Source organism: Psittacula echo (assembly GCF_963264785.1).
Source record: "Psittacula echo genome assembly, chromosome: Z".
NCBI lineage: Eukaryota > Metazoa > Chordata > Aves > Psittaciformes > Psittacidae > Psittacula > Psittacula echo.
In genome coordinates, this window is record NC_137742.1 from 69,529,240 (window position 1) to 69,554,978 (window position 25,739).

The 25,739-nt window shown below is 39.0% G+C and overlaps 1 protein-coding gene across 1 annotated transcript in view; it reads right to left on the minus strand.

Moving 5' to 3' along the window:
* Positions 1-1,207: 1,207 nt before the first annotated feature.
* CAMK4 (calcium/calmodulin dependent protein kinase IV) overlaps positions 1,208-25,739 on the minus strand; it is a gene marked incomplete at its 3' end in the record, with an annotated part of 154,127 nt that continues 129,595 nt past the window's right edge. Inside the window, exons 6-11 of the mRNA XM_080637708.1 lie at positions 17,085-17,175; positions 15,090-15,164; positions 10,960-11,035; positions 5,693-5,819; positions 3,502-3,654; positions 1,208-1,372 (exon numbers count right to left, since the gene is read on the minus strand). Coding sequence (XP_080493834.1) covers positions 1,208-1,372; positions 3,502-3,654; positions 5,693-5,819; positions 10,960-11,035; positions 15,090-15,164; positions 17,085-17,175 — 687 coding nt within the window. The remainder of the gene's footprint in view (positions 1,373-3,501; positions 3,655-5,692; positions 5,820-10,959; positions 11,036-15,089; positions 15,165-17,084; positions 17,176-25,739) is intronic.

Here is a 25,739-nt window from a genome sequence, read left to right on the forward strand (position 1 = left end):
CACAAAATTCACATGCTGTCAAAGTGATAACAAACAAATGTAAATGGTCATACATACTGATGCATGTTAGTTTTTCAATTTCTATCAGTTATGCTCAACGAAATAATTAAGATACCTGAAAAGCTTGACCCTAATTTTGCAAGATGATTCATGCACATCACAGCTTTTAACTTAAGACACAGGAGCTCTGGTGGATGTAAGATCTGTGCTGGGGGATCACTTTACAGGAGGGGTCCTTTGTTAGGAAAACCTGGACTAATTATGCTGACAAGTGGAAACTGGTTATTCATGAGGTTAAACGATCTGGGAAGCAACTAGATTATACTGCTTGCTCCCAGACCTTGTATAAGAGTGTTTCTCCAGAGCAAAATCATTGGGTTGTGGAATAGCTTCCTTTAAGCATTTATAACTTGTATTATAGCAGGTTGTTCCCTTAGGCCCTATAAAAATGTCTTTTAGCTGCACAGTTTAGAAATTAATGAATAAATATAATGGTTTAAATTTGCATCTACGCTAATCCTCTTTTAGTTTATTGTTTTGTTTAGCTATACTAGAGAATGAAATGGCAGAAATCTCAATAATTTTGGTTGTCATTAAAATACTGTATATAAATAAGAAAAGTCAGGATAAGGCATTCTCAACACAAGCTTGAGGAATGTACATCTTCATGCCTAGCGGAGCTAACATTTCAATTTCTTCTCAGAAGTAGTGGAATGTTTTTTGCATATAGATCCCCAAATGCTTTTTTAATTTTAAAGATAAAAAGCATTATTTCATACATAAGTTTTAAAAGCATTGGCGTGGTATTTCCTTCCATTTTGTCTGCTGCAGGATTATGAATCTCGAAGGAAGCAGTTCAAAGAAACTCACGACATACAGAAGACAAGTAGTATTTCATTTCAAATGCTATCTAGAAACACTGGATACATGTATATGAAGTATATGCATTATGATAGGTAGTTATTCATCCCCGTGATTTTACCTGCTGGTATTACTGCAAATAACACTGTTTCCATGACATGCCTTATGGAACTGTTTACTATTTTCATAATCAGTCACATGCATTGAAGGTAGGATCACCAGCCAGTGTATTTGGCACCCTTAAGCAGAACCAGAGAGACCAAGCTTATGAATCTCTCTTGCTGAACGACAAGTAAGCTGGTGTATGTAATGACAGATTTCAGCTGAAACAAGGAAGCATGTTGACCTAAGACATTTCTTCTGGAGCTGCTTCTGCTTCCTGAATAGGTTTCTCTTCAGTTTTGCTGTCATGGACGGGAGACGGGTTATGGCTGGGCTTGTTGCTGTCATGTGTGCTGTGACTGCTGGCGCTGCCGAGGCGAGTTGATGCCACCACAGCTTTTACTGCAGCCTGAGAAAGAGAGGATCATGTAAACATTCCTTAAAGGACATAGTCTGTCAGCACTGCTATATTTGCATCATCCTGTTAGGGAACATAACTGTGTTTAGTCTGCATGGTAATGTCACATTTGGATACCTCCCTGGGCCTGGACAGATTTAGAAGGCCATCTGAAGTACTGGATTGAGGTATAAAGCCAGGTTGGACAGGGCCTTGGGTGACATGGTTTAGTGTGAGGTGTCCCTGCCCATGGCATGGGGGTTGGAACTAGATGATCTTAAGGTCCTTTCCAACCCTAACTATTCTATGATTCTATTCTATGATTCTATAAAATTGCTGCATTCACATGATTACGAGTTGGCCAACATGAATAGAATTTTTTTTTCAGCTTCACATGCTGCATTTGTATTTAGACAGTACTTCATATTTCCCTTGTTGAAGTTACATGGCAAAAGGAAAGCTACCTTCTGTCATAGTAATAACAGTATTATCATGAATTATTCCACAGTTCATAAACAAAAATAGTATATCACTATTGTCTATGCCAAGCACAATGGTGTAGAGCATACAGGCAATTTCATATGCATGTGTATATATACACACACACTAGGGACAAACTCTGCCATGTAAAATGTCACGAAATTAAGACATACATTAAGCCCTTGCCTTGAAGAGTTTTATTGGCTCAAAAAAACCCAAGCATACAGAGGTGGGGAGCAGAAATACTGATCTCTGTTTATGACAACTCTGGGCATCAAACCAGAAATATCACTGAGTGTCAAAGGTGTAAAAATATAAAGAATCAAAATCAAAAAAATGCAGAAAGGGCATGCATTTGTCTGTGACTTTCTGGGTGGTGAATGTAACAGCTTACACATAATTAATTAAATTTATGACTCTGCTCATGCTCTGAAATAATTTTGACATAACAATGTTGCATGGCATCTTCAGTGAATACAGAGCAGACATACTGTAAGGCTATAGAAATCTTCTTGAATAGAACATGTTCTGCACGGGCAAAGTGTCACTGTGAATTGTATCTACAGTGTCTGGGACCCTGGTAAATGACAAAGCTTTATTCTTTGCTCTGTACAGATTCCCAGTCACCATTCCCTAGTAATACTGCAAAATGAGCAAAACCAAAGTTAAGGGTCATTGTTTCTGTTTGTTTGTTTGTTTGTTTTCCATAGGAGTTACAAAGCTCTCAGATGAGATGCGTTTCACTGTTATTCCCCAGGGCCACAATGACAGCTTCAGTGTAATAATTCCTGTGCTGAAGTATCCCTGGAAGTCTCTCCCAAGCAGACACAACTGAAGAAGAGATTACGGGAGAAGAAAGTTTCCCAATGTTGTGTCAGTTAGATGCCCAGCTGCCTGCTGTTTTCACCTAAAAATGTTCCCTGCTTCTTCCTGTAGTAGATATGTAGACTAGATGGTAAAGGAGCATAATGGTGACTCAGAGCCTCATGTAATTTTCAGCACAGGTCCCACCTGCACTCCTGCCTTGCAGCAACGTATTTCCAGATGAAAGAATGCTATTGCACGTTTGCTGTCAGAGGTACCTGCAAATGCATGTTTTGGGCCTGTTAATCTCAACCCACACATTTTATGGACCTGCATGTCTGAAATGCTAATTCTAGATCATACAAAAGAACGGCTTAAGCTCCTGCTTTGCATTGATTGGTGTAGAAACTGAGAGTGGCTTACAGATCAAACTAAGCTGTAGTAGACTAAATATCTTCCAGATTTATGGATGCTCATGAAGAAACCACTCAGAATTGTGTTCTTTCTGGTCAGTACTTTACAGATGTGTAAGCAGTACAGGACAGACACATGGACAGAAGGAAGGAATGAAGAAGGAAAGAAAGGAAAAAAGAAAGGAAAAAAGGTAGGAAATTGCAAAAGCTCTGTGCGTGCTCAACAGTTTTGTCTGTGTGGAGTTTTCAATCAACTTCACACATTTTTATTTGCCTGCAGACATCAACTAAATCAGCTTCAACTTCTTAATCTTCATCAGTCAAATAAAAAACTTCCATAACTCTATAGAATGTTATCTTGAAAAGTGTGCAAGGTTTCTGAAAGGCTACTGATCTAACTGCATGCTTTTATGGCCAAATCAGAGACCATATGCAGAGACTTGCCTTAAGTTTACGCCGGGCATTGAATTCTTGAAGTTTCTTTTGTGCATTGTCCATATGTGCAAAGTTTGCTGCCTTCCCTGTGACCCATGGGTGCTGCAAAGCCTGTAGAGTGGTAAGACGTTTCTTCGGGTCTAAAACAATCAACTTTTTAACCTGCATCACAAGGAAGATATACAGAAGACTGTTAAACTTCATTTACTTTTGCCAGACTTTGCAGTTTGGGGCTTTGGTCTTGGTTTGGAAAGGATCTTAGAATGTGTTTCTAAGAGGCCAACAACAATTTGTATGCAGGTCTTTTCATGTATTTTGTTTCTGGCATTCTTGATCCTCCATAAATAACATCTAAGACAGCCACTAAGGGGGAAGAGAAAAAGAATCAACTGGCTACCAACATTTGTAAAAGTATGTACCAATGTGGCCTGTATCCGCCACAGGTATGTTTGTCTGAATTGTCACGTAAACTCTAAAAGATTCTCAAAATACCCTCAGACAAGCAGTTCTTTTAGCAGTATCTTCACTTTCACATCTGGACAAGGTTTAAAGTGGATTTGAAAATTTAAATTCTAGTAAGTGCAACTCATGCAGACTTGTACCTTGCAGTCACTGCTAGGTACGTAACAAATGAAATGATTCTTTCAGTTGCTGTAAAATATCATGTAACAAAAAAAAAGTACTGTACAATTATTACTCTCTTAGCCAACTCTGAAACTAATGCTGTTTATGCCATTCTTTTGTTACCAAGATCAGGGAAGCTGCACCTCTCCAAACACAAAAGTAGGAACAATAGGAATGTTTTTCAGAACAGCATATTGCATGTGTACCTCTGGAAATGGAATTGTGCAAACTGCTGGGTACAAGTGTGTCCAGCCAAGCTGGATTTCATGGGTTTTGCTGGACAAGTGGTATTTTAAAAAACAGAAGGGTGAGAATGGAGTAAAGAAGTACATGGCGGTACTCAGCAGAGCCACATTTACACAACTCTCCATACTCCACATCCTGTTGAAGCAGAGTGTGAGTGATCCCTGAACTTTCCCCACAAAGTGCTATTAAAGAAATATGGTGCCCTGAAGTAGGTGCAGGAGAACCGGCATCATGATGAATACCTTCTGTGCATCCACAGAAGAGGTCAAGTTAAGGAGATCACTCCAACCGAACACTCTGTAACTGCCCAGAGCATGAGTTTCGAGAGCCATGGACATCATCCTTATCTACAAGTTACTGTAGTGTTCAAACTTGCAACTCTGAACTTTAGCAAAATGGTAGGCACTAGTTTGGACCAAAGCTCTGTGTATACAATGAATGAGCAGCTTTGCTGCAGGCTGCTGTTTATTTAGGTTTTGATGACACAACAGTAAATAATATTTTTTTGACCTCAGAAAAACTTCACATCTAATACAATAGCTAAAAAGTATTTTGAACTTCTACAGTTTTTCCACTTGAGGCATTCTGAAGTACTTTAAAAACTTTTGTGGCACAGTTCATATAAGCAATATGGAACTGAGAACTTGTTTCTTCAGTGCTAATGAAATAACTGAATTCTGCAAGTTAAATTTGACTAAAAATCAAACCCAAGAATACCTGTCGGCAGATCAATACCTCCTGGATCCAATTTACTTTATCCAGTTATAAAAGCGTAAGGTGCAGGTGCCAGCCCTTGCATTTTGCTAATGGACCATATTTAAAAGTAATCAGTCTTTCCTCATCTACTGAGAGAAAGCTTAAATGGACAGAAAAATGCTGTGAGGAATAGTAGGGTGAGGAGGGCTTCACTCCTTTTATATTCTTCCTCCAAGGTTCAGACTTGAAAACTGCACAAAATACAGGACTTCTATCTTTGCTTCCCTGAAGGTGGTTGCCTTGCAAAGAGGACTGATGAAGCACTTCAGAGCTAGCCTGAAAGGCAGGCATACATGAACACTGTGACAGCTGCCTACCGTCTGTGGATTAGATCACATAAATACCTGAACATCCATGGGTTTGAGAGCAAAATTTCAGCACTGGACTAACAGGGGATATATCAGAGCACTATCATATATCAGAAATAAGAAGAAAAGCAAGGAGCCATTGATACAATTAATTAGCAAATCACTCTGCCTCCACCCAAAAATGGACTCTTTTTCTCAGTGGAAGTAATACTGGCCAAATACATATCAGCAAAGATACTCTGCAGTCTCATTTTTGCTTTACTTACTAAATCCTTGGCATTCAGAGACACATCATCCCACCAGGGGGACACAAAGTCATATTCACAGTTCAGGATTCTCTTAAACATGTACTGATCTCCCCTTTCATCATAAAATGGTTCAAATCCACAAAGTCTGCAAGGGTGAAAAAGAAAGAAATATTTCAAACATTACTTCATCTTGGGCTGTTAGAAACAGTTTCTAGTATTATCTTTCTCTACTTCATGTCCTGTAGACCACTTTGGGAAACCAGACATGGAACTAATTTTACAGAGCATAGTAAAACATGGTCATAAGCATTCATAACCACTGGGAAAGGCTGATCAAATTGTAAATTTTCCATTTTCACATGTCTGTAATTGGAAATTTTAATACAGGGAGTTTTCATAAGAGTAGCCATGCAACAGTTGCTATCTATTTACCTTCTAGATTTTATAGCAGCTCTTTGCTTTGCTGGTCTCAGGCTGAAGTACCTTAGACTATTTTATCATGCATCAGTCTGAAACCTTTACTCATCCCTGCAGTCTTCTGTGGGCCTTCTCTAGTGTATGACTTTTTGAAGTGAGTGCAAACACCATTCATCATGGGCACAACACAGAGTTGCAAATTAGTATAATGATGTTTTCTATTTTAATCTACATTTCTTTGCTAAAAACCCTGACCTTGGATCTGCATTTTTTGATTGTTTGTAAGCACAGATATCTCATAAAGCAATTATCAGAAACCCTGTAACTCTTCCCTGAAGGATAAGAATTAACAGAGGAACTATAATTTACCTGTGAATTTAGAAGTTTTTAGATTTCCTGGACTGGTTTTTGATTATGTTCATCACTGCATGTTCAGTCACCCTATCATCCACAAAATGTAAAAACCTTCAGCCCTCATCTTTACTTAGGTAACCTATATATTATCAAGAAATTTTGTAATCTCACTATGGCTGTATTTATGAATATATTGAATAATACAGACCCCAAGAAACATCCACAGTGCTGGCCCTGGGGAAAGTGAGCTCACAGAAGCGATTTCCGTTTATATAATGTCATTTTTTTTTTTATTGCTTCATTGTACTTTAATCACGCCTGCACACATAATCAGATGTTTAAAAATTCATTTCCTATTCAATTAATAAGTACTCTAAGCTGAACAGGAAGTCTACCTGCTACTCTGCCTCCAGAAAATGCAACAAACAATGGTATTGTGGCAGGAAAGTAACAGCAGACCATAAAGAATCTAAAAAATGTAACCTTCCATTTTAAGTTGTTTTTATATTTTGAAACCCAATCTGTGTGATTCCTGTCTTGAAAAAGGAGACAGATGTAAAAGGAAGAAATGTGGTTTTGGGAGTGGTGTGTAGACACAGATGGAACAGCTGCATCACTCTGCATTGCTGAAGAGGAGAAAACTTCCATCATAAGCACATTCTGAGCACATTATTAATTTCCAAGTCTGACAGAGATAGATTAAAACAGAAGGATCCAACCTCCAAACACTGTGTGCCTAAGTGGGTGGGAGCTGGTCACAGTCCTTCTGCTGCTCCCCATAGAATAGAGTCATAGAATAGTTAGGGTTGGAGAGGACCTTAAGATCATCTAGTTCCAACCCCCCTGCCATGGGCAGGGACACCTCACAGTAAACCATCCTGTTTCCCAGCCTCTCTCACCACCACTTCTGAGCTTGGTTCAGGTCTGCTCCTGTTGCCATGGAGCACCTTTGCTGAGTTGGTTGAGCGTGTTGTTGGGCCACTAACTGGTTAAGCTAAAGCTATCTTCTAGATACCAGGTAACTGATGCCCTACAGTAAGATCATGTTTAAGGCCTGTTAAGACCTTAAAGACTGTGTTGGAAGCCTTCTAAGTGATTCTCAATTTGCTTCTGAAAATATTTTTATCGTAACTCACTACTATCACCCACTGTTGTCTTATTAACATTTTTGTTTCAGCAGACAGATTTTTCACTACATGCCAAATTAGCTGAATATAACTAAAGGTGCCATTTCAAATTAGAAAAATTAAGCCAGGGTAAGACCCAGTGTGCTGGGTCTTAGTTTCATTTAATTATGAAATTTCATTATGAAATTTCATTGTATTATGCTGATTCATTTTTAACTATTAAATGAAGAAAAATTAATGAAAAAAGCTTCAAAAACAATTAGAAATTACTAGAGAGTGTTTTGTGTCCTTTTAAGTTAATAAAAAAACACCTTGAATTAGTGTGATAGAACTATCACACTAACGGCCTCAAGCTGTGTCTAGTTGATTCTATGATTCTATGAACTAGATCTACAATTAAGAAAAAATAGTTAACAGATCATTATATGCAGTTAGACAAAGGTTGTAAATAGGTAGGGATAACTGCACATATTTATGCTAGATTTGAGGGTGGTTGAACACTGGAGGAGGCTGACCAAAGTCACTGCAGACTCACCATCCTTGGCGGGGTTCAAGACTTCACTGAACAACAGTGAACTTCACTGAACAAAGACTTCACCTGAGCAACAGATTACACTTGATTTGAGTGGGGAGTTGAACTTGATGACCTTTAAAGGTCCCTTCCAACTTTGATGGTGAATAGCAGTGAATAGCAGTGAAATCCATGTGATTTTGACTACAGGCACAGCCTCTCTGTTGACAACTATCTGCATCTCAGATGCGTAGTAGCTGCAAGAATTTCTAACCTGCTGCAGGAATACAAAAGGACTGGTCCTCTTTGCTGTTAAAAGTATAAATGTAGCTTCTCTAGAATTATGACAGCTATCATCAATAGGTCTTCACAGATTCAACTCAGTTGGAGAGACCTTTAAGATCAAGTCCAATCATTACCCAGTACTGCCAAGCCCACCACTAAACCATGTCACTGAGGGCCTCATCTACATGTATTTTGAACACTTCCAGGGACAGTGACTCCACCACTGGCCCGACAGCCTGTTCCAGTGCCTGACCACCCTTGTAGTGAAGAAATTCTTCTTAATATCCAGCCTAAACCTCCCCCGACACAGCTTCCTCTTGTCCTATCACTTATTACTTGGTAGAAGAGATCAGCCACCTCCTCTCTCCATCCTACTTTCAGATAGTTGTAGAGAGTGATAGGGTCTCCCCTGAGCCTCTTTTAATCCAGGCTAAATAACCCCAGTTCTCTCAGCCATTCTTCATCATGCTTGTGCTCTAATATAATTTGCCTCAGGAGTAATTTTCTGTCAAAATATGTGTCTAAGTTTTTCTTAATCACATGGTAAATTCACTTTGTATTGGTGAGAAGATAGAGCTGTATGCATGTCTTCTGTAGCATGGTAAGTAACTCTTACCTACACTCAATTTTGGAGGCACATACGGCAATGTATTTTTGTACCAGTACATAAGTGCATTCCCTCTGCTAAACTGTAAGACTGAGACATACAACACTTTCCTTTAGGCTGAAGGATTAATGAATTAGTAATGTACCTTTCTGGTGTCAGCTTCTTATCTATCAGAAGTGTTGATCTACAAAGCTTGAAATAGAACAGTTTTAAATGTGGAATATTGTTAAAGCTAAGTGAAAGAGATGGGTAAGTTGGTCTGACTAGCACCGTTTTCATCTGGCTTGTTTGTGTAGGTCAAATTTGATTTTGAGGACAGAGGAGAAGAAAAACAGAAGGAGGAAGAAGTACAGGAGTATCTGTACTGGTGGTGTCCCACCCAGCAGCTCACACACTTGTGTTTACAACAGTGCAGAGGTTTAACAGCTTGGGGGCATCTCCTGAACAGCTGGAAGGTTTTGAAAGGCTGAATATAGCAAATGACACTTATTATATTCAAACAGGAATTTGCTGTACATTCCTGCTTGGAGCTTGTCTACACTTGAAAACAATTTCCCCTTAAGGAATGCTTTCAGTTTCAAGTACAACTTGAATGTGATCCTTTAATCACTGAATAACTAGGCAAGCCCATAGCTTAATCTAGGTATCTTTGTAAAGGGACATCAAAAGGCACCTCTTCAATCTCAGGGACAACCCTGCTGGCAAATTTCATACCTTTCTGCTATGCATGAACCAGAGAACTGACGAGAAATGATCAGCTGCCAGTATCTGAGATGTAACCTACTAAAGACTTGAGCCAGGCTTTGAGACGAAGGTTCACATTTTAAAAGTAGCAGATAACAAAACGATAGATAGAAAAAATGTAGCCTGTTATTTATAGGCACCCAAATGGAGAGCCGATTTACAGAACAAAACATGTTTTCTGGTACTAAACTATAGTATCTTCAGTGTTTATATATACTTACAAGTATTTTTAGTATAAACCCTAGAAAATACAATTTTTTCTTTACAAAACGTAAAGAAAATAATTGTATTATTTCACACTATATTTGCTGGACATAGTTAATGAGTCCTAAAAGTGGAAAGAAAACAGTTGGAAAGCGTAAAATCCTCTGCATCTTTAAGGTGTACATGTAAAATCCCATTTTCTTCCCATAAAAGGCATCATGCAAGTATTGCATACAACCACACAATCCAGCTTAGCATTGATGCTTCCAAAGGAATCAATTAAGTTATTAATTCCTATTAAGAGAAGGGTCAATGCATCTGATACATTTTTTCATTCTCAATACTCTTCCTTTGACAGATTCCATTGATACAATAAAATAATTGCAATGCAAGTGGCTTAGACACAACTGCGTGAAAATTTTCTGTAGTTGCAACTTCAACTGTTTAAAATATGTTTGGCCAGCATCACTAACAGCCTTCTGTCAACAGTGTCTCTGGTTACCTAGTCATAAATGGAACACATTAGTCATTTAACCCATTGGACTAATTTGCAGACAGAGCCCAGGATTGCTCCCTGCTTCCTGGCTGAGATGCTCTGGGACAATACTGGTGCTGCAGCCAACTCTGTAGCAGTGTCCATGGCCGATACAAATGGGGCAGCTGCATTTGGGAATATTCACAGGCAATGTGAAACCACTCCAAGCACCTTAACTTCTCCTTGTCCCATCTGTAGTTGAGAAGCTACTTAGGATCATAATATATCTCACAGTTAATGAGAAAAAATCGCATATGATGCTTTCTGACACTAGCATGCTATTCACATTAACAGCACAATTCTGCACAGATCTTGCTGTTGTTCAGGAAGTGTTGTATTTGTCAAATACGTAACCTCAGTGTTTTGCCATGCTTCTCTAGGATTTTACTTCCTTAAGTTAGACTAGGAATATCACTATTAAAGTTCAGGATCTTGTGTTTTCAGCTCACATCACAGCAGCTGCTTACAACTGAATCACTCTGTAGCACTGTCTGCACTTACAGGATGTAGGTGATAATTCCCAGAGACCACATGTCCACTTCAGGGCCGTAGGCACATCCCCGTAGTATCTCTGGTGCTGCCAATGACAAAACGTATCTCAGTAAAATGAAAGTTGAATGCAGAAATAACAATCACAAAGTCGATTTAAATTCCATGCACACTCCTAAGTGTTTTTTAAAAATTTAGAGCCCTCTCCTTTAAGCATTTAATTAGGCAAATAATTTCTTTCACCGAGTATAAAGCAACAGAAATCATGTCCAAGCACAGCCAAATTAGAATGAAAAGTGGATTTTGGTTTCAAATTGCTTTTTATTTTTGGTATTCTGTTTTGATTGTAAGGCAAGACATGATCGTCTTAGGCAATTGCTTCTGCTGCAGTGTGGAGCAGACAGGAAGGCCAGGCCGTCCTGCGGGACTCTGGCTCTGCAAGGGTAAAGATGAGTTAACCTCTGACAGCTTGACAAACACTCCTCAAGGAAAGCTGAGTAGACCGTTGTATCCCTCAGTATCAGACGGTATTTGTTGCTGTTGTGTGTGACTAAAAATGGGCATGGTTGAACATTCAAACTGTGATGTGCCTACCTTGAGTGCCCCTGGCCCTCTCACCACCAGGGCTAATAGCTCTGTGCACCCTCGAGGTTTGCCTCTGACTGGGCAAACCTCCCTGGAGAAAGCTTCTGAGGTGGCAGGATGGAAATGCCACATCTCCAGAGGATGAAATGGAAGTGATTCATACTGGGAGGCGAGCAAGAACCTTCCCTCTCTCACTTTTTGGCCACAGACAAAAATACCCAACTGATTCAGAAAAAATAATTACAAAGACAACTTTGAGACACACTTCCCCAGGTCAGTAGCCCTTCTTCTCAGCTACCACTGTATCTGCATTAATATCCATCAACGTACAGGATGGCAGCACAGCCCTTGAGTTCACCACCTCATCAAACATTTTTAAAAAGCATTAATATTGAAGACAAAGAACATTATTCCCTGGTACAAAACCTGGACAAAAACTAGCCAGTCTAACCACAGATTTTTCCCTGCCTTCCCATTCTTCTCATAGGTAAACTTGACAAACAGAGAAGGGCTGGTTTTGAGAAATGAGACTAGGTCCCAGCTGATTTTATCTCCTGTCAGCCTACAGCGAACAGGACAGCTTACAGGCAAAGCAGCCAATGACCTAAAGAAAGAGATGGAGACAGATTAAGAAAAGATATGTTAACCACTATTCTTCTCGTCATGTTTGTTAATGCCATGTGAGGGGTTCTAAAGTAAATAAGAGTTTTTCTGTAAATGGCCAATATGCTTCCTCTCTAGAGAACACAATGTTTCTTGGGATGTCTTCTTGCTCAGAATAAGGGCAGAAGATGCTGTCTTCCTTTCTTTGGCTTTTCTTCTCTGTGGTATTGCAAAATGGTCATAAAAGAGACCAAAGATTTGTCCATTTGGGTCTGCCTTGCCATCTGGACTGTGATTACACAGCTATACATTTTGTAAATATGATTTTTCAGTATTTCCAGAAGTTTGCCTTTGGTGAATGGGTTTGACTGATACATTGTTATTAGTTTAGATGTTGGCTGTAACTTATGAATCACTGCTCTGCACTGGCTTATCTTTATGCTTATTTTCTGCTACTCTCAGTAGCACTTATGCCCTTCTTGTTAAGTTCACTGAAAGCACAGTGTCTCAGCAAGTTAAGTTCTTTGTGCCCATCTTCCTGCTTTCAGTCCTCTGCACCATATTGCATGTCCCAGGGACTGTAGATTGGTAATTCTTGATGCAAAGAACCCAGACTCCTGTAGGTGTTTTTGTTGCTGTGTCCTTTCTAGAAAAGCTGCTGATAGCTGGGTGGGCAGGATGTGGGAGTTGGCAGTCTGTGACTATCAATTATTCATAGTTCAATTTGGCATTTTAACAATTTTCTTCCTGGATTTCCTCCACTTCTGGAAAGTAATCCTTGTATGTTTTCCAGGCAGCAGGAATTCTGCATGGTCAGTTTTAACTTGGGTCATGAAACAAGGATTGCAGGTGCATGTCTGCAGGCACAAAGCTCCTGTCTTCTCAGCACAGGCATTCAGTCTCAAACCTCCCCAGCAAGTCATCACAACGCTGAAGGCTCTTCTGTGGGAATAAACCTTATCCTATTTTTATAGTATAAAAAGATAGTCATAAAAAGGGCTAAATACCATCTACAGTTTTATGGCATTTGTAGTGTAACTGTCAACCAGAACATTAATGGCTAATATGTGAAGTACAGTTTTATGAAGCTGACTGGAATTCAGTGCTACTTCTAAACCGTACTTGGTGCCTGTATGTGCTTGGCAGACAATGTCATATGAGGTAATGGCCAGTCACCTTAATTGCCTTATAATCTGTAATATGAAATAACAGAGTAATCTTATGGTCTTCTCCAACGCTTTGCTTTTACAGTTATAAAAACAAATGCCAAGTGCCCAGTTTCCACATGCCTTAGCTCAGCTCTGTCCAAAACTACCAGATATGCTTACCACCCAGCACACTGCTAGCAGCTTCCAGCCTCTCGCAGAAGCCCATTTAGGGTCTGGAGTTCAGTGAGACTGGTAGAAATAGGCATGTCTACAAGATCACATTAGTTGCTCAAGATTAACATTCTCAGTGGGTAGCGCAGCAAGCTTGCCCTGATGTAATCAAGATCACTAGCCTCTCTGGCCATTAGCTGACTTGCTGACATGAAAGGGTCCTGTAATGAAGGTTGAGCAGACTGCAGAAGCAGCTGCAATCCTCTTTTAACAGAGTGGCTCCTTCTTTTGCATGTTCTGGCACTGGAGGATCCATTTCTGGCTCATTTTCTGGTTCCAGGAGTCCAGGTGAACTTCTGCATATGTGGGGAGCTATCTGTCCTGGCTCTGATCCGTGAAGTTGTGCATAAGGATGCTGTACCTGCAGCCGAACAGCATGCTCAGGATGCCCTGCCGAAAGTTGCCAGGCACTCTGAGAGGCTCTGGCCAGTGGCAGCCTGCTCAGCTTGGCGTCCACCACACAGAACTGAGCCAGGACACACCAGGCGGTCTGCCCTGGCACGCAGGCCAGAGGCTTGCTACAGGGATGCAGCATCCCTTGCTGTCCCCTCTGACCTGGGGATGCCACTGCTGAAGAAGGTCTGCTGTGTAGAGGGGATGCAGGCTGGGCACAACCCTGCTGGCAGCAGGATGAGCACCTGCCACAGCCTCAGAGCAAAATGGTCTCCCCAGAGAGCGAAATGCTCTCTTCCCCAGAGGGAATGGCAACTGGGACTTGGCAGCACCTTTTTAATTTTTTTTTTTTTTTTAAGATCAGGTGCATGCTTCCTTTCTCCCTGCTGTGGTGAGTTATGTGCTTGAGCTCTGGTTTTAGACTTTTGATTTTTTAGGGTTGGTTTTAGTTATACCGTCTGTGGAATAATGGTATCTGATATATAGCACAGCTACGGCACTGTTTGCCAGATATTACACCTATGTCGATTGTAGCACTCACTTTCTGACTGAGAAGCATGAACTGTGTGTAAAACAGAAGCATGTAAGACCATGAGATGAAACACAATTTAAAGAAGTAGAAAGTACCCTCAAAGGCCATATAAACCCAACATCATCAAGTATATGATTTCCTAATTTCTAAATTACTAAATGAATTAAAATTACCATCCTTGTGTTATACATTAATTTATGACCCTACTTTAAGTAATAATTTGATTTCTTCCATGTTAAAAGAAATAACTTTAAGATAAATTAATTGTAAGCAATATTCAAATATTCGTAATTCCTTTGAGCTCTATAGATTTTTCATGGTTTCCACTATGCCTTTCATGGTTCGAATTCCTGCTGATGCCTCTCCAGTATTATTTTAGTAATTTCAGCATTTTTACAATGGTTGAACTTACTTCCTTCCAAGTAATGAACTTGCACCATGACATATATTTTGATTATTAAGCTTCATTGCTACAGACTATGAGTTTAGAGAAACTTAACCCAGTGCAAGTTCTGAACGTTATGTTTTTATTTCTGCTTTTTAGGGGCTTTTGGATATTTGACTCTAGGATGAAGCATTTCACCTTGGAAAGAGAAAATGTAACATCCTCACATTAAATGCGGCATATTGTAAGTAATAAAACAACATACCACAATACCCTGGAGTTCCACAAACTGTCTTCATGGTCACCTGATCTTCCACAATCTTGGAAAGTCCAAAGTCAGCTGTTAAGATTGTTTAGGAATATTAATGTTCTTACTTCCTTGTAAAATCACTTTTTTTTTTTTTCTTTTTATATTGTATATGTAATTAAATGAACATTTATGCATTAAATGAACAATACTGTCATTTCCAGAGATGAGGATCAGTTTAAAGAATCTACTCAGACTCTGATCTGGAAGCAAAATTTGTCCACACAAATCAGTACTCCTGGCTCTTGCTTGACAGAAATGCAGCTTGTATTTTATCCTGAAGACTGCAAAAAGCCAATAAAATGGTATGCCTAAAGGCATAAAAGCAGTGATCCAGAAATGTATTTTAGGTACATATTCACCTTCCCTTCGTGAGTAATTCAATAAAATTAACAGAACAATTTTGGGTTAAAAAATTATGCATCAGTAATTTCTTGGATAAGGATCAGAATATACAGTCCCTGCAAGACAAAATCACAGCAATACTTTAATAAAAGGCTTCTAGAGACATAGAGCTTGTGCCAGGAGAAGTGATGATCATCCTTTTTTGCAGTGTTTCTACCCTGAATTGCTACTTAGACAGGAAGAACCCTCACAATTTACACGTCGTACTTGCATGATCCATTTTTCTAAAAGACATGAAAACCAAAGTCTTTATAAACTGTTAGTTTCCACTGAGAATAAATTGAACTTCTTCAAACTTTAATTCAGGTGATGATAATCTTGCTTTAAAAAGTGTAAAATAAGAGTATTTTTGTTTTGTTACAGCAAACAATAAAGTGAATATTTTGACTCAAGATCAGGATAAAAACAGTTCATCTTTTATTCTAGAAATGCATAGTTAGGGTTCACTTCTCCCTAAATGCTTATAACCTATGTATTATTATTTATCCAAACAGAAATATATTTTACTTTTATAAATACTTACTGTAAATCAGATGTCAATTTAAACAACAATAATATTAACCAGAAGATGAAGCACCACAGCATTTAGGAAAATGCTTCAGGAATCCCTACACCACTCTGGCTGTCAAACCAAGGCCACTGGGTGCTGCTTTAATCTAGCATGTTACAGCTGTTAGAGGTTTTCCAGGAAAGATAAAAACTAGGATAAAATGTAAATTAAGATACCATCATCCTGAGATGGCAGAGTTTCCTAGAAATTTATATGAAATTGCTGAGACTATTTGGTGGAAATCTAGCTCCTGAAACCCATGATGGACACCAGCCTGATAAACATGGCAACACTCACTCCTTGCATGCTCTCATGCTCTCTGGTAAGAGAGCACAAGGTGGTCTTTCCAAACTGGTTACATACAGCTCAGGTGGATTGCACAGAGCTTCTGTTTGCTAAAGCGAAAACTTGGCATTTTTGGAGGTCATGCGCTTTTCAGCCAGTGACCATGCCCAACAGAAGTGGCATAATATGTCTCCATTCAGAAGAGCCTGATCGCACCTTGGCTTTCCTCATTGTCCCCATGGTGCTGGCCATGTCTCAGATAGCTTCCCTCTGCTCTTTGAGAAGATCACTTCTTACCCCTCAGATTTGTCTTCAAAACAGAAGTCAGCATTGCTCAGTTTGCTTTCTGCCATTTATCTGCACATTTGTACTTTCATGCCAATGAATCTTTCCTTTTAAAATACTAGTTTAAAAATAAAAAAACAGGGCACAGAAATTCACACAGATGGATGCTGATCTCATGATCCTTTTTGTTCCTCCTGAGCTCTTCATTCTCTGACATGTTCTGAACAATTCTGTCTATAAATTCTCTTAGCAAGCACATTGTTTTGTATTGGTTTTAAAAAAAAAAGTGCTGCTGAAGAAGTAGCTCAAATGAACAATTTGAGTATAAGCATTAGCTTTGAATAAAGTGGTAGTGAGACTGTAAACATCAGTTAGCATGTATTACTGATACAAAGGAATTAGAGAAGCATATATATAATGCTGCTCACCGATTTTTAGTGGTGCATCTGGTGCTGGTGTTGCATAGAGTAGATTTTCTGGCTTCAAGTCACGATGCACAATCCCATTTGCATGAAGGTACTAGAAAAATAGCAAGTTAAAACATTTAAATGAGAACAAGATGTTACGGTCGAGCGTGAGTTAACATCTTCCTAATAATCTATAGCAGCACATTAATAATTTGCATTGTGTGTGACACAGAGTCACCAAACTAATGTTCAGCAGCTTTTTTTCTTCAAACCTGGGCAGCACAGGAACTTTGGATGCATATTGTAATCTGAATAGCAAATCAAAATTTGGAAAGGCAAAATTAAAACCACATCCATTTGAGAAGAAAAACATCTTGGGAAGTGTTACTGACTTTTTAAATACAATGGTAGCTTCTAGGAAATAATCTAATAGATGCTGAGATACAAAGTCTGCCTCAGAGGAAGGTAGTTTTTGCATGTTACAACATTCTGAGATTATAAAACGAACATGCAACTATTAAAGAGACACCTTTGAGTAGAAGAGATGCAGTATGTGTCCTGGGCCAATTATAAAATCCTTAAGGTCTCTGGAGCAGACTTCTCAAAGGTTTTAAACCCACCTAATTTTAGAGTCTCAAAAATCCACCTGCTTGCTAAAGCACATGCAGTACATGTGAATTTATTCACCTCTGAATTCCTTTTAAGATGCTGTTCCTGCCTTGCACTGATGGAAAAAAGAATTTCTGGAATATATGGCTGCTTCTTACACTGCTATAGAAAAAAATACATAACATGCTGATAGACAAAAAAAAAAAATTGTTAACTAGTTAATCAAATCCGGTATTTCTTGTTGATAAAATATTCAGCAGAAACCTCTGAAGCCTTGAAAGATTCTTAAGGGTAGAACCAGATTACCTTATTTGAAGTCTACATTTCGGTAGCATCTCTTTCAGCTGTATTTTCACTTTAAAAAAAACCAGTGTGTGTGCACTGTTAAGCAGCACACGACAAATGGTCGACCATCGAGAAAGCACAGTGGGCTTTGAGTTAGCATCTGAGATGAATTTTTGACTGCACATCTCATCGGAAATTAGTTTCTATAAGTTGCCAGTGATTAGATAACATTAAGTAAGAACACATTGTTCTTTCCTTGGGCATTGCTTTAGTGATACTGAGTGCTTTTTAAGTGCGTATTTCTTAGAATGCAATATATGCTTTTTGTTGACAGTTTAAAATCCTAAATCTGCAATATTTGTCATGATATGGCGTGTGGAGACCAGCCAAAGACTCTCATCTACTTCACAGTATAATTCAAGTGCTTGTCCCAGCTGTGTTTTCTACAATGAGATAGCTAATCAGTTATCCAAGGTAAAAACAGGCAACAGTGTAAGAAAACTAATGGATTGCATGCTGCTACATCATTTAACGTAGTCACTTCTACATGGCTTCACACAATCATGTTCACCCTGGATAAAAATATATCTTTATCCGCTAGAGGAGACATAACTGTAGCAAAGATGTTTCCATAGCACAGCACTTATGTGTTTGACATGCAGAGGTAATAGTGTAGCACAGGGAGTACACCAAAAGCAATCAGGTTGGAGAGGACACAAAGAGATGTCCGAACACTGATGTATGTTCATGTGCTGTAAATCTGTTTAGCTGACTCTGTCAGCGGGAGAAGGTTCAGACATTTCACGACTGCTTGGTGGAAAGCAGACATTTCCTATTCATTTGTACAAAAAATCTTCGACCAGATTTGTGATGAGAATTTTTCCAGCTAAGTCTGCAGTCTTTTAGGAAGTCCTTTTTCACACGTGCCCACAGTCTTAAAACGATTTTACGTTGTGAGGCTGTAAACATCGAAATTTTCTTCTCTTTCCAGAACTGCATTTTTGAGGAAGGGAAATTTGGGAAGAATTTTGAGAGGAGCTGTCCAACTTTACCACTCTTTTAAGGCATAAAGTGAGACTAGCTCCCAGGCCTCCTTCCGAGACATAGTAAGAACCATAACCAGCGACATCTGCTAACCATGCTTGTGCCTCATGACTGACTGACTTTTTAACATATTTCTATTGAGCTTAAACTCTTTTTTTTTTATTAAAAAAATAAAATAAAAAAAAACAAACTCATAAGACCGCACGTAGGAAAATTTCCCTTCTCTACCTAATCCACTATTTGCAGAAAACTTGCAGGATGGGGTGCCTAACAAACATGAATTGCCTCAACAACCTAGCCCACATCTTTCAAAGACTGCTACTACAACAGTCTGAGCTCTCTCTTGTGTCCACTCCTCACAACACCTGCAGCTACTCCTACCCTCTCCACCACACCTCTCCTTGTCTCCCCAGCATCCTAGCCCAGAATTCCTGCCCACTCACGACGCCTTCTCTGACTGTTCCGTATGGCCACAGAGATCCATCATGGTTGCTGCAATCCCTAATCTCAGTCCCTGCTGCTCTGTCCTCTCTCTACCACTATTTCTTTTTCTTGACTTCATATTTGGGCACTGTGGTATGTGGTCCAGCCACACATGTGGCTGGGGCTGCTCAAGCTGGCAAGTCATGGGTTTAACAGACCTACTGTTAGCGTCTCTTACCTTTGAAACCTAGCGTCCTGTTAAATTTTGTGGAGTTTGTCCAATAAGATCAATAGCTTTTTTGTGAACTAACATAAAAATGGACAAAATGGACACCTTACTTCCCCCCCCACCACCACCTCCCCCCCCCCCAATGCAGAAACCCCATTCTTCAACCATACAAAAGTGCCAGTTAGACTTGTGGATCCCCAGCCTCCCAAGGGGAAAGACTGCTGGCTGGACTTCCGTAAAAGGTACCTGCCTCCAAACAAACTTGTTACAAAGTTCTCCAGTGCATGCAGTGACCTTCTGTCCTCCAGGCTGAGACACTCATCATTCACTGAGTGTAGCTCCTGCTGAATGGGACCTTCAAAGACTGTGTCCATTTTTCAGCATTGCCTCCTTTCTTGATGAATAAATTGGGACTTGCTGGCAAATTTTCACCAGTCCCAACAGCTCTATTCCCCATGTAGTGCTATTGAAAACTACTTGGTAATTACATTTTTTTGTCGATATGTGAACAGCATTCTGAATTAAACTATCATGATTTAGAAACAGAACTAGTTGAACTGGCATAATTGATTTTGTATAACATTTATTTCAATTTATATATGCTCTATTTTGATTGCTCTTCGCTTTATTTCTCACATACTGATTTTAAGAAGCATCATGTTCTTTTGCAGGCGGTGCCTCTGCAGCATAAGTTCAAAGACTCTCCCAGTCTGGAGTACAGTTATGGGCACTGAGTACTGTCATTGCAAAATAGATAGCCTGTGCTGTACTATTTATATGCTATATCTCTTAGTGATTGAATGATGTGATTAAACTAGAAGATAAGGTCTCAGGTATAAAGCAAGAGTAGTGTATGGGCTCACTTTACTATCTAAGCATGGCTGAATTACATCACATTCCCCACCTATTAGATATGGACAAGACTTGGAACACCATTTGAATTCTGTGAGTGGATCAGGAGTTTTTAGATGCATAGTGCTTGTACAACAGTTTAACATAGCGTGCACATAATATGTGATCATGACATGATACTCTCACAACAGCTAAAATGTCCTCTTTCCTTTTTTTTTTTTTTTGACTTTCAGTAGATAGTGCCAACCTCTGAAAGAAAATAAAGGCATGGCAGTTGTCTGCAGCTTTGCTAATTTGTGTTACTGAAATACGGTATTTCAGTATGCAGAAAATCTGTATTTTCATCAAAATTCTCTATTTCCATGACAACACTACATGGATATATTTAGTTCTAGTTAAGTCCTGTAACATCAACAGACTAAATGCAAAATTTACTTGTAGAATAACAGCGTTTCATCTGGCCTGATGAGATGTGGATGGTAGAGAGGCCTCCACAGGATCTCACAGCAAGCCCTGTGGAAGAAGACCTTGTGGAAAAAATCTTCTCTATGCACACCAGTTTCATCTGAGCAGCTGGCCAGTGACACAAGGAAGAGAAATTATTCTTTCTCATGTACCTTCTTCTTTCTCTTCTGATTTTACATTTTTTTGAACCACATAGAATCATAGAATCATAGAATAGTTAGGGTTGGAAAGGACCTTAAGATCATCTAGCTCTAACCCCCCTGCCATGGGCAGGGACACCCCACACTAAACCATGTCACACAAGGCCTCATCCAACCTGGCCTTGAACACCGCCAGGGATGGAGCATTCACAACCTCCCTGGGCAACCCATTCCAGTGCCTCACCACCCTCACAGTAAAGAATTTCTTTCTTATATCCAATCTGAACTTCCCCTGTTTAAGTTTGAACCCGTTACCCCTTGTCCTGTCACTACAGTCCCTGATGAATAGTCCCTCCCCAGCATCCTTGTAGGCCCCCTTCAGATACTGGAAGGCTGCTCTGAGGTCTCCACGCAGCCTTCTCTTCTCCAGGATGAACAGCCCCAACTTTCTTAGCCTGTCTTCATACGGGAGGTGCTCCAGTCCCCTGATCATCCTCGTGGCCCTCCTCTGGACTTATTCCAACAGTTCCACGTCCTTTTTATGTTGAGGACACCAGAACTGCACACAATACTCCAAGTGAGGTCTCACGAGAGCAGAGTAGAGGGGCAGGATCACCTCCTTCGACCTGCTGGTCACGCTCCTTTTGATGCAGCCCAGGATACGGTTGGCTTTCTGGGCTGCGAGCGCACGCTGCCAGCTCATGTTCATTTTTTCATCAACCAACATCCAGGCAGGTGCTAAAAATAGAGACAGTACTGATTTTAAGAAATGTATGGCTATTCTACTTAGCAAAAGAGAATGAACAAGCAAAAAGAAAACAAAAACCCTAAACAGTTTGTATTAAATTAGTGAATTTACATGCAAAGGAAATGAACAGTGAAAAAATAGATTTGTGCATCCTGATCACACTTCTTTTTCAGTTGCTTAGGCCAATGAGATGTAAGTAGGGCACACAGGTGAACTGACTGTGCTTCGGAGATATAGTGAGGTACTGCATTATTAGTGTAGAGCATCTCAGATAATCTGGGAGAAATGTATTATAGCAAAATTGAATCTGACAACTTTACTACTCTTTGGTAAATGCTGAGGTCAAACTTAGAATGATACTAGGTGGGAATAATATACAGGCCGTTTTCTGAAAGGCTTACCGGTTAAAATAAAGGCAGTCTTCATCGCCTTCATCTTGGCCTTTATTCCTGTGGTATGCAACAGCAACTCGTAACTTTAATTGTGACTTTAATTGTGACTACAGCAGAAAGTATTTTTTTGTTGTTGTTTTGGGGTTTTTTTTACTTATTTTTATTTTGTTGGGGTTTATTTTTTGTATATGTTTTTTCGTTTAAGCTTCTTTCTACTTGCTGTGTGAGAGTTCCTTTTGCTCTTTGTTTTTGTTATAAAATAGAAGATGATAATTAAAATTATTCTGGAAATGCAAGGATTGTTTTGAGAGGTGTTGCGAAGTGCTTCTGAAAATTCTTGCTTAAAGAGCTTTAAAAAAAGACATTGTGATAGTGTCAGAACCCAGCTCCACGGGAATCACTAGTGTACCAGTAACAAAAGTGTGAAATCAAGTCATATACACAGCATAATCTCCCCTCTGCCACCATTCCTTTACTGCAGTCACACTGGTTTTGGGATTGAATGAACAAAATAGCATATTTACAGAAAGCAAAATCAACATTGATTTCTTTTATGGATGTATTTGAGCAAGTTTTGGATGTTTGTATATAGATAACAACAAAACGAGTCATAGAAAGGCACCAAGTAATGAAAGCTTTTCCAAACATCTTGCAGAAAGCCTATCCTTTGCACTTGTCTTGCTTTTATTGGTTGCTTTGAGAAACTAGAGTACGCTATTATGTCTGCTACTTAATAGATTGGCTTTGAAACATTTTCATAAAACTTCAATTAATTTAGTTAAACTCATTTAACAGAATATTGTTTCAGTAGAACAAACAATATTTGCCTTTGTACTTTATATAAGTATGCATTAACACAACTAATTTGATTTATGAATTCAGATAATAAATCTGTGTACTATTAAAAATTATGAAGAAATGCATCTGCATAGATGCATAAATCCAAGTGTTTATTTTCTTTGCTGGTCTACTATATTCAAAGTTATGAATTAGCTCAAAAAGGAAGTTCTAAATTAAGCAAATAGGTCATGTAAAGTTTCAACTGCAATCTCCATAATAGTTTTATTCTACCTTTGGAAACAGTTCTATCTTTTGAATGTTCCTGCTTTTAGAAGAGTGAAGCAGCCTTGAGGATGGCAACACTACACCAGGTGTGATCACAGCAAACTACGTACAGTCAGTTCTGCACAATCTGACATATGTAGGAGAGGATAACACACACACCTTCCCACACAAATCCCAAACAAGCAGGTTTGTGCAGAGAGCTAACTGTTCACAGTGGCATGAAATTCTCCTCTTAAACTATAAGTAGGCTACAGCATCAGAGTAGATTGAAGAGATCTGCTACAGCGGCTTCTTCATACAGAAGAGCAGTCCACTTGTAGACTTTTAATTCAGTGAAGAATTAACATACATTAACAATGTTCCTCATACAGCAACTCTACTTAGAACTGTCTTTTTCTGCATAACTGGGGTGCAGAAGACAAAGATGATGTTTTTCTTCCTGCAATTGCCCAGGCCCCTCGCAGTACCTACCATACACCCCCCGCGTGCCTGCTCCCTGTCTGATTGCATAACAAAAAGGTGAAGGGTATACATTCTTTTGAGAAAACTCAGTCATTTGTGATGAAGTTCAAAAGAACCATGATATTAGATTCAGAGTAATTCCACAAAATTGCAGTTGGGCAGAAATTACCTGACGTGTGACCTGATCTGTCAAAACTGCTGAGGTGCAGTACACTTTTTTCCTTGTACAAGGAGGAGTTGCAAAAAAATAACAAAAGAGCTAAAAAAACCCTATAAACAGGCCCCTCTGGAAAACAAAAGCTGAAAACTAGTAGTCCTGCCCTTGGTACTGGTACACACTACACTACTGTAGTTTTGCACAGCTCAGTACCTCTCTGCTTGGCTGACCACATACAGCAGCTCTCACAGCCCTCCAAAGTGTTGTGAGGTTTTGCTGTCTGTATAGTGGTCTGAAGACAACATTACAAGCACATTACATTGCTATTGCTACTTTGTTCTACTCACTCCCTGTCTTCAGAATTTTTTGCTTTTATTGACCAGTCATGTTATAAACAAACACGAAAAAAAAATATGTATATTAAGCAGGAGTTTTTAACTTTAAAATATGACAAATATTTTAGAAGTATTAGAGATACAATTATTTTAAGACAAAGCTAAAAAAAAAAACCTCAAATGATTCATAAATCCACTGTATGTGTCTTTGTAAATTAATGCCGTTCTAGCACATGTAAAAGGAAGCAGAAAGGAATTTTGCAAAATCAGGTTTCTTCCTTCAAGCCAACAGCATAACTGTGCAGAAGTTATTTTATCAATCTGCCAACCCTGTATGGAATACAAACTTCAGCAACGTTACAGTTATTCTAGAAAGTCTAAAAAAGAATTAGATTCTGTATTCCAAGTAGGTTACGGAAAAGCAAGTAATGCTTTTGAGACCTAGTAATGTCTTTGGTTTTGCCATTAGGAAATAAAAAAAATACAAATGAAAAACACAATTGAGAAAAGATCTGAAGCTTCTAGCTCAGGCCTCAGTGACCTCCAGGACCAGAGAGCCATTTAGCTGAGGAAAACTGTTCATGGCAGTGTTAGGTTTTGCTAGCCACAAAGATTTGCTAACCATAGCTCTACCATACCTATAATGGGGCTATAATATAATGCCATAATTAGCCAAAATTACACATCTGTTCACTCTACACTAACATATTTTAGTTTTGTTGCAACAATTTGTTTTTCCATATTCTAATCAAAGCACTACATTTCATGGCTTTTAATTAATTCCTCTCCCTTTTGAAGAGGGATATTTATAAAATAATGTAACTCTTAAGTGCGTAGGTTAGAATCTATACCACCTGTGAAGCATAAGGTGGCTTTTTTCTGCTTGTACAGTACAGTTACAGTTGTAAATTTACCCATACCAAGGACTGCTCAAAACTCAGTTGTATATACTGTTCAAATTTTTAGAACAGTCTTGGGTAAAATAGCATTGTCAAAAAAACTCTTTGTTAGTCAAGGCAAAGATTATTTCCATCAGGCAGTTTGAAACTGGTCACTTTGTTTTGAAGGCTGGCACAATTTAATGATATGTGTGTTGGCTGTTAAAAGCTAATTGGCATTGGTGACAGAGAGAGAAGTCAGCTCATTTACTATCACCCACAGAGATATCATAATTAAAGTAATGCCCATTTGTGAAACTGTCTTCCTGAACATGCATATAAAAAGTCTGTAATTTTTAACACATCACTGTATGAAATAAATACTTGTATTTCTGCATTTGAATTCCTATTTATGCATAAATAACTCACAGATGTTGTTTTGGGTTGATTACACTCTTTTCCTTAAATTGTGAAGCTTGGGCTACATGTGATAGCATCACTTGCTAAGCCTAATATCAATCTTACATTCAAGAAATGGCTGCATAGATCATGTATTGAAAAAAAAAAAAAAAACCAGATTTATTTTTTTACT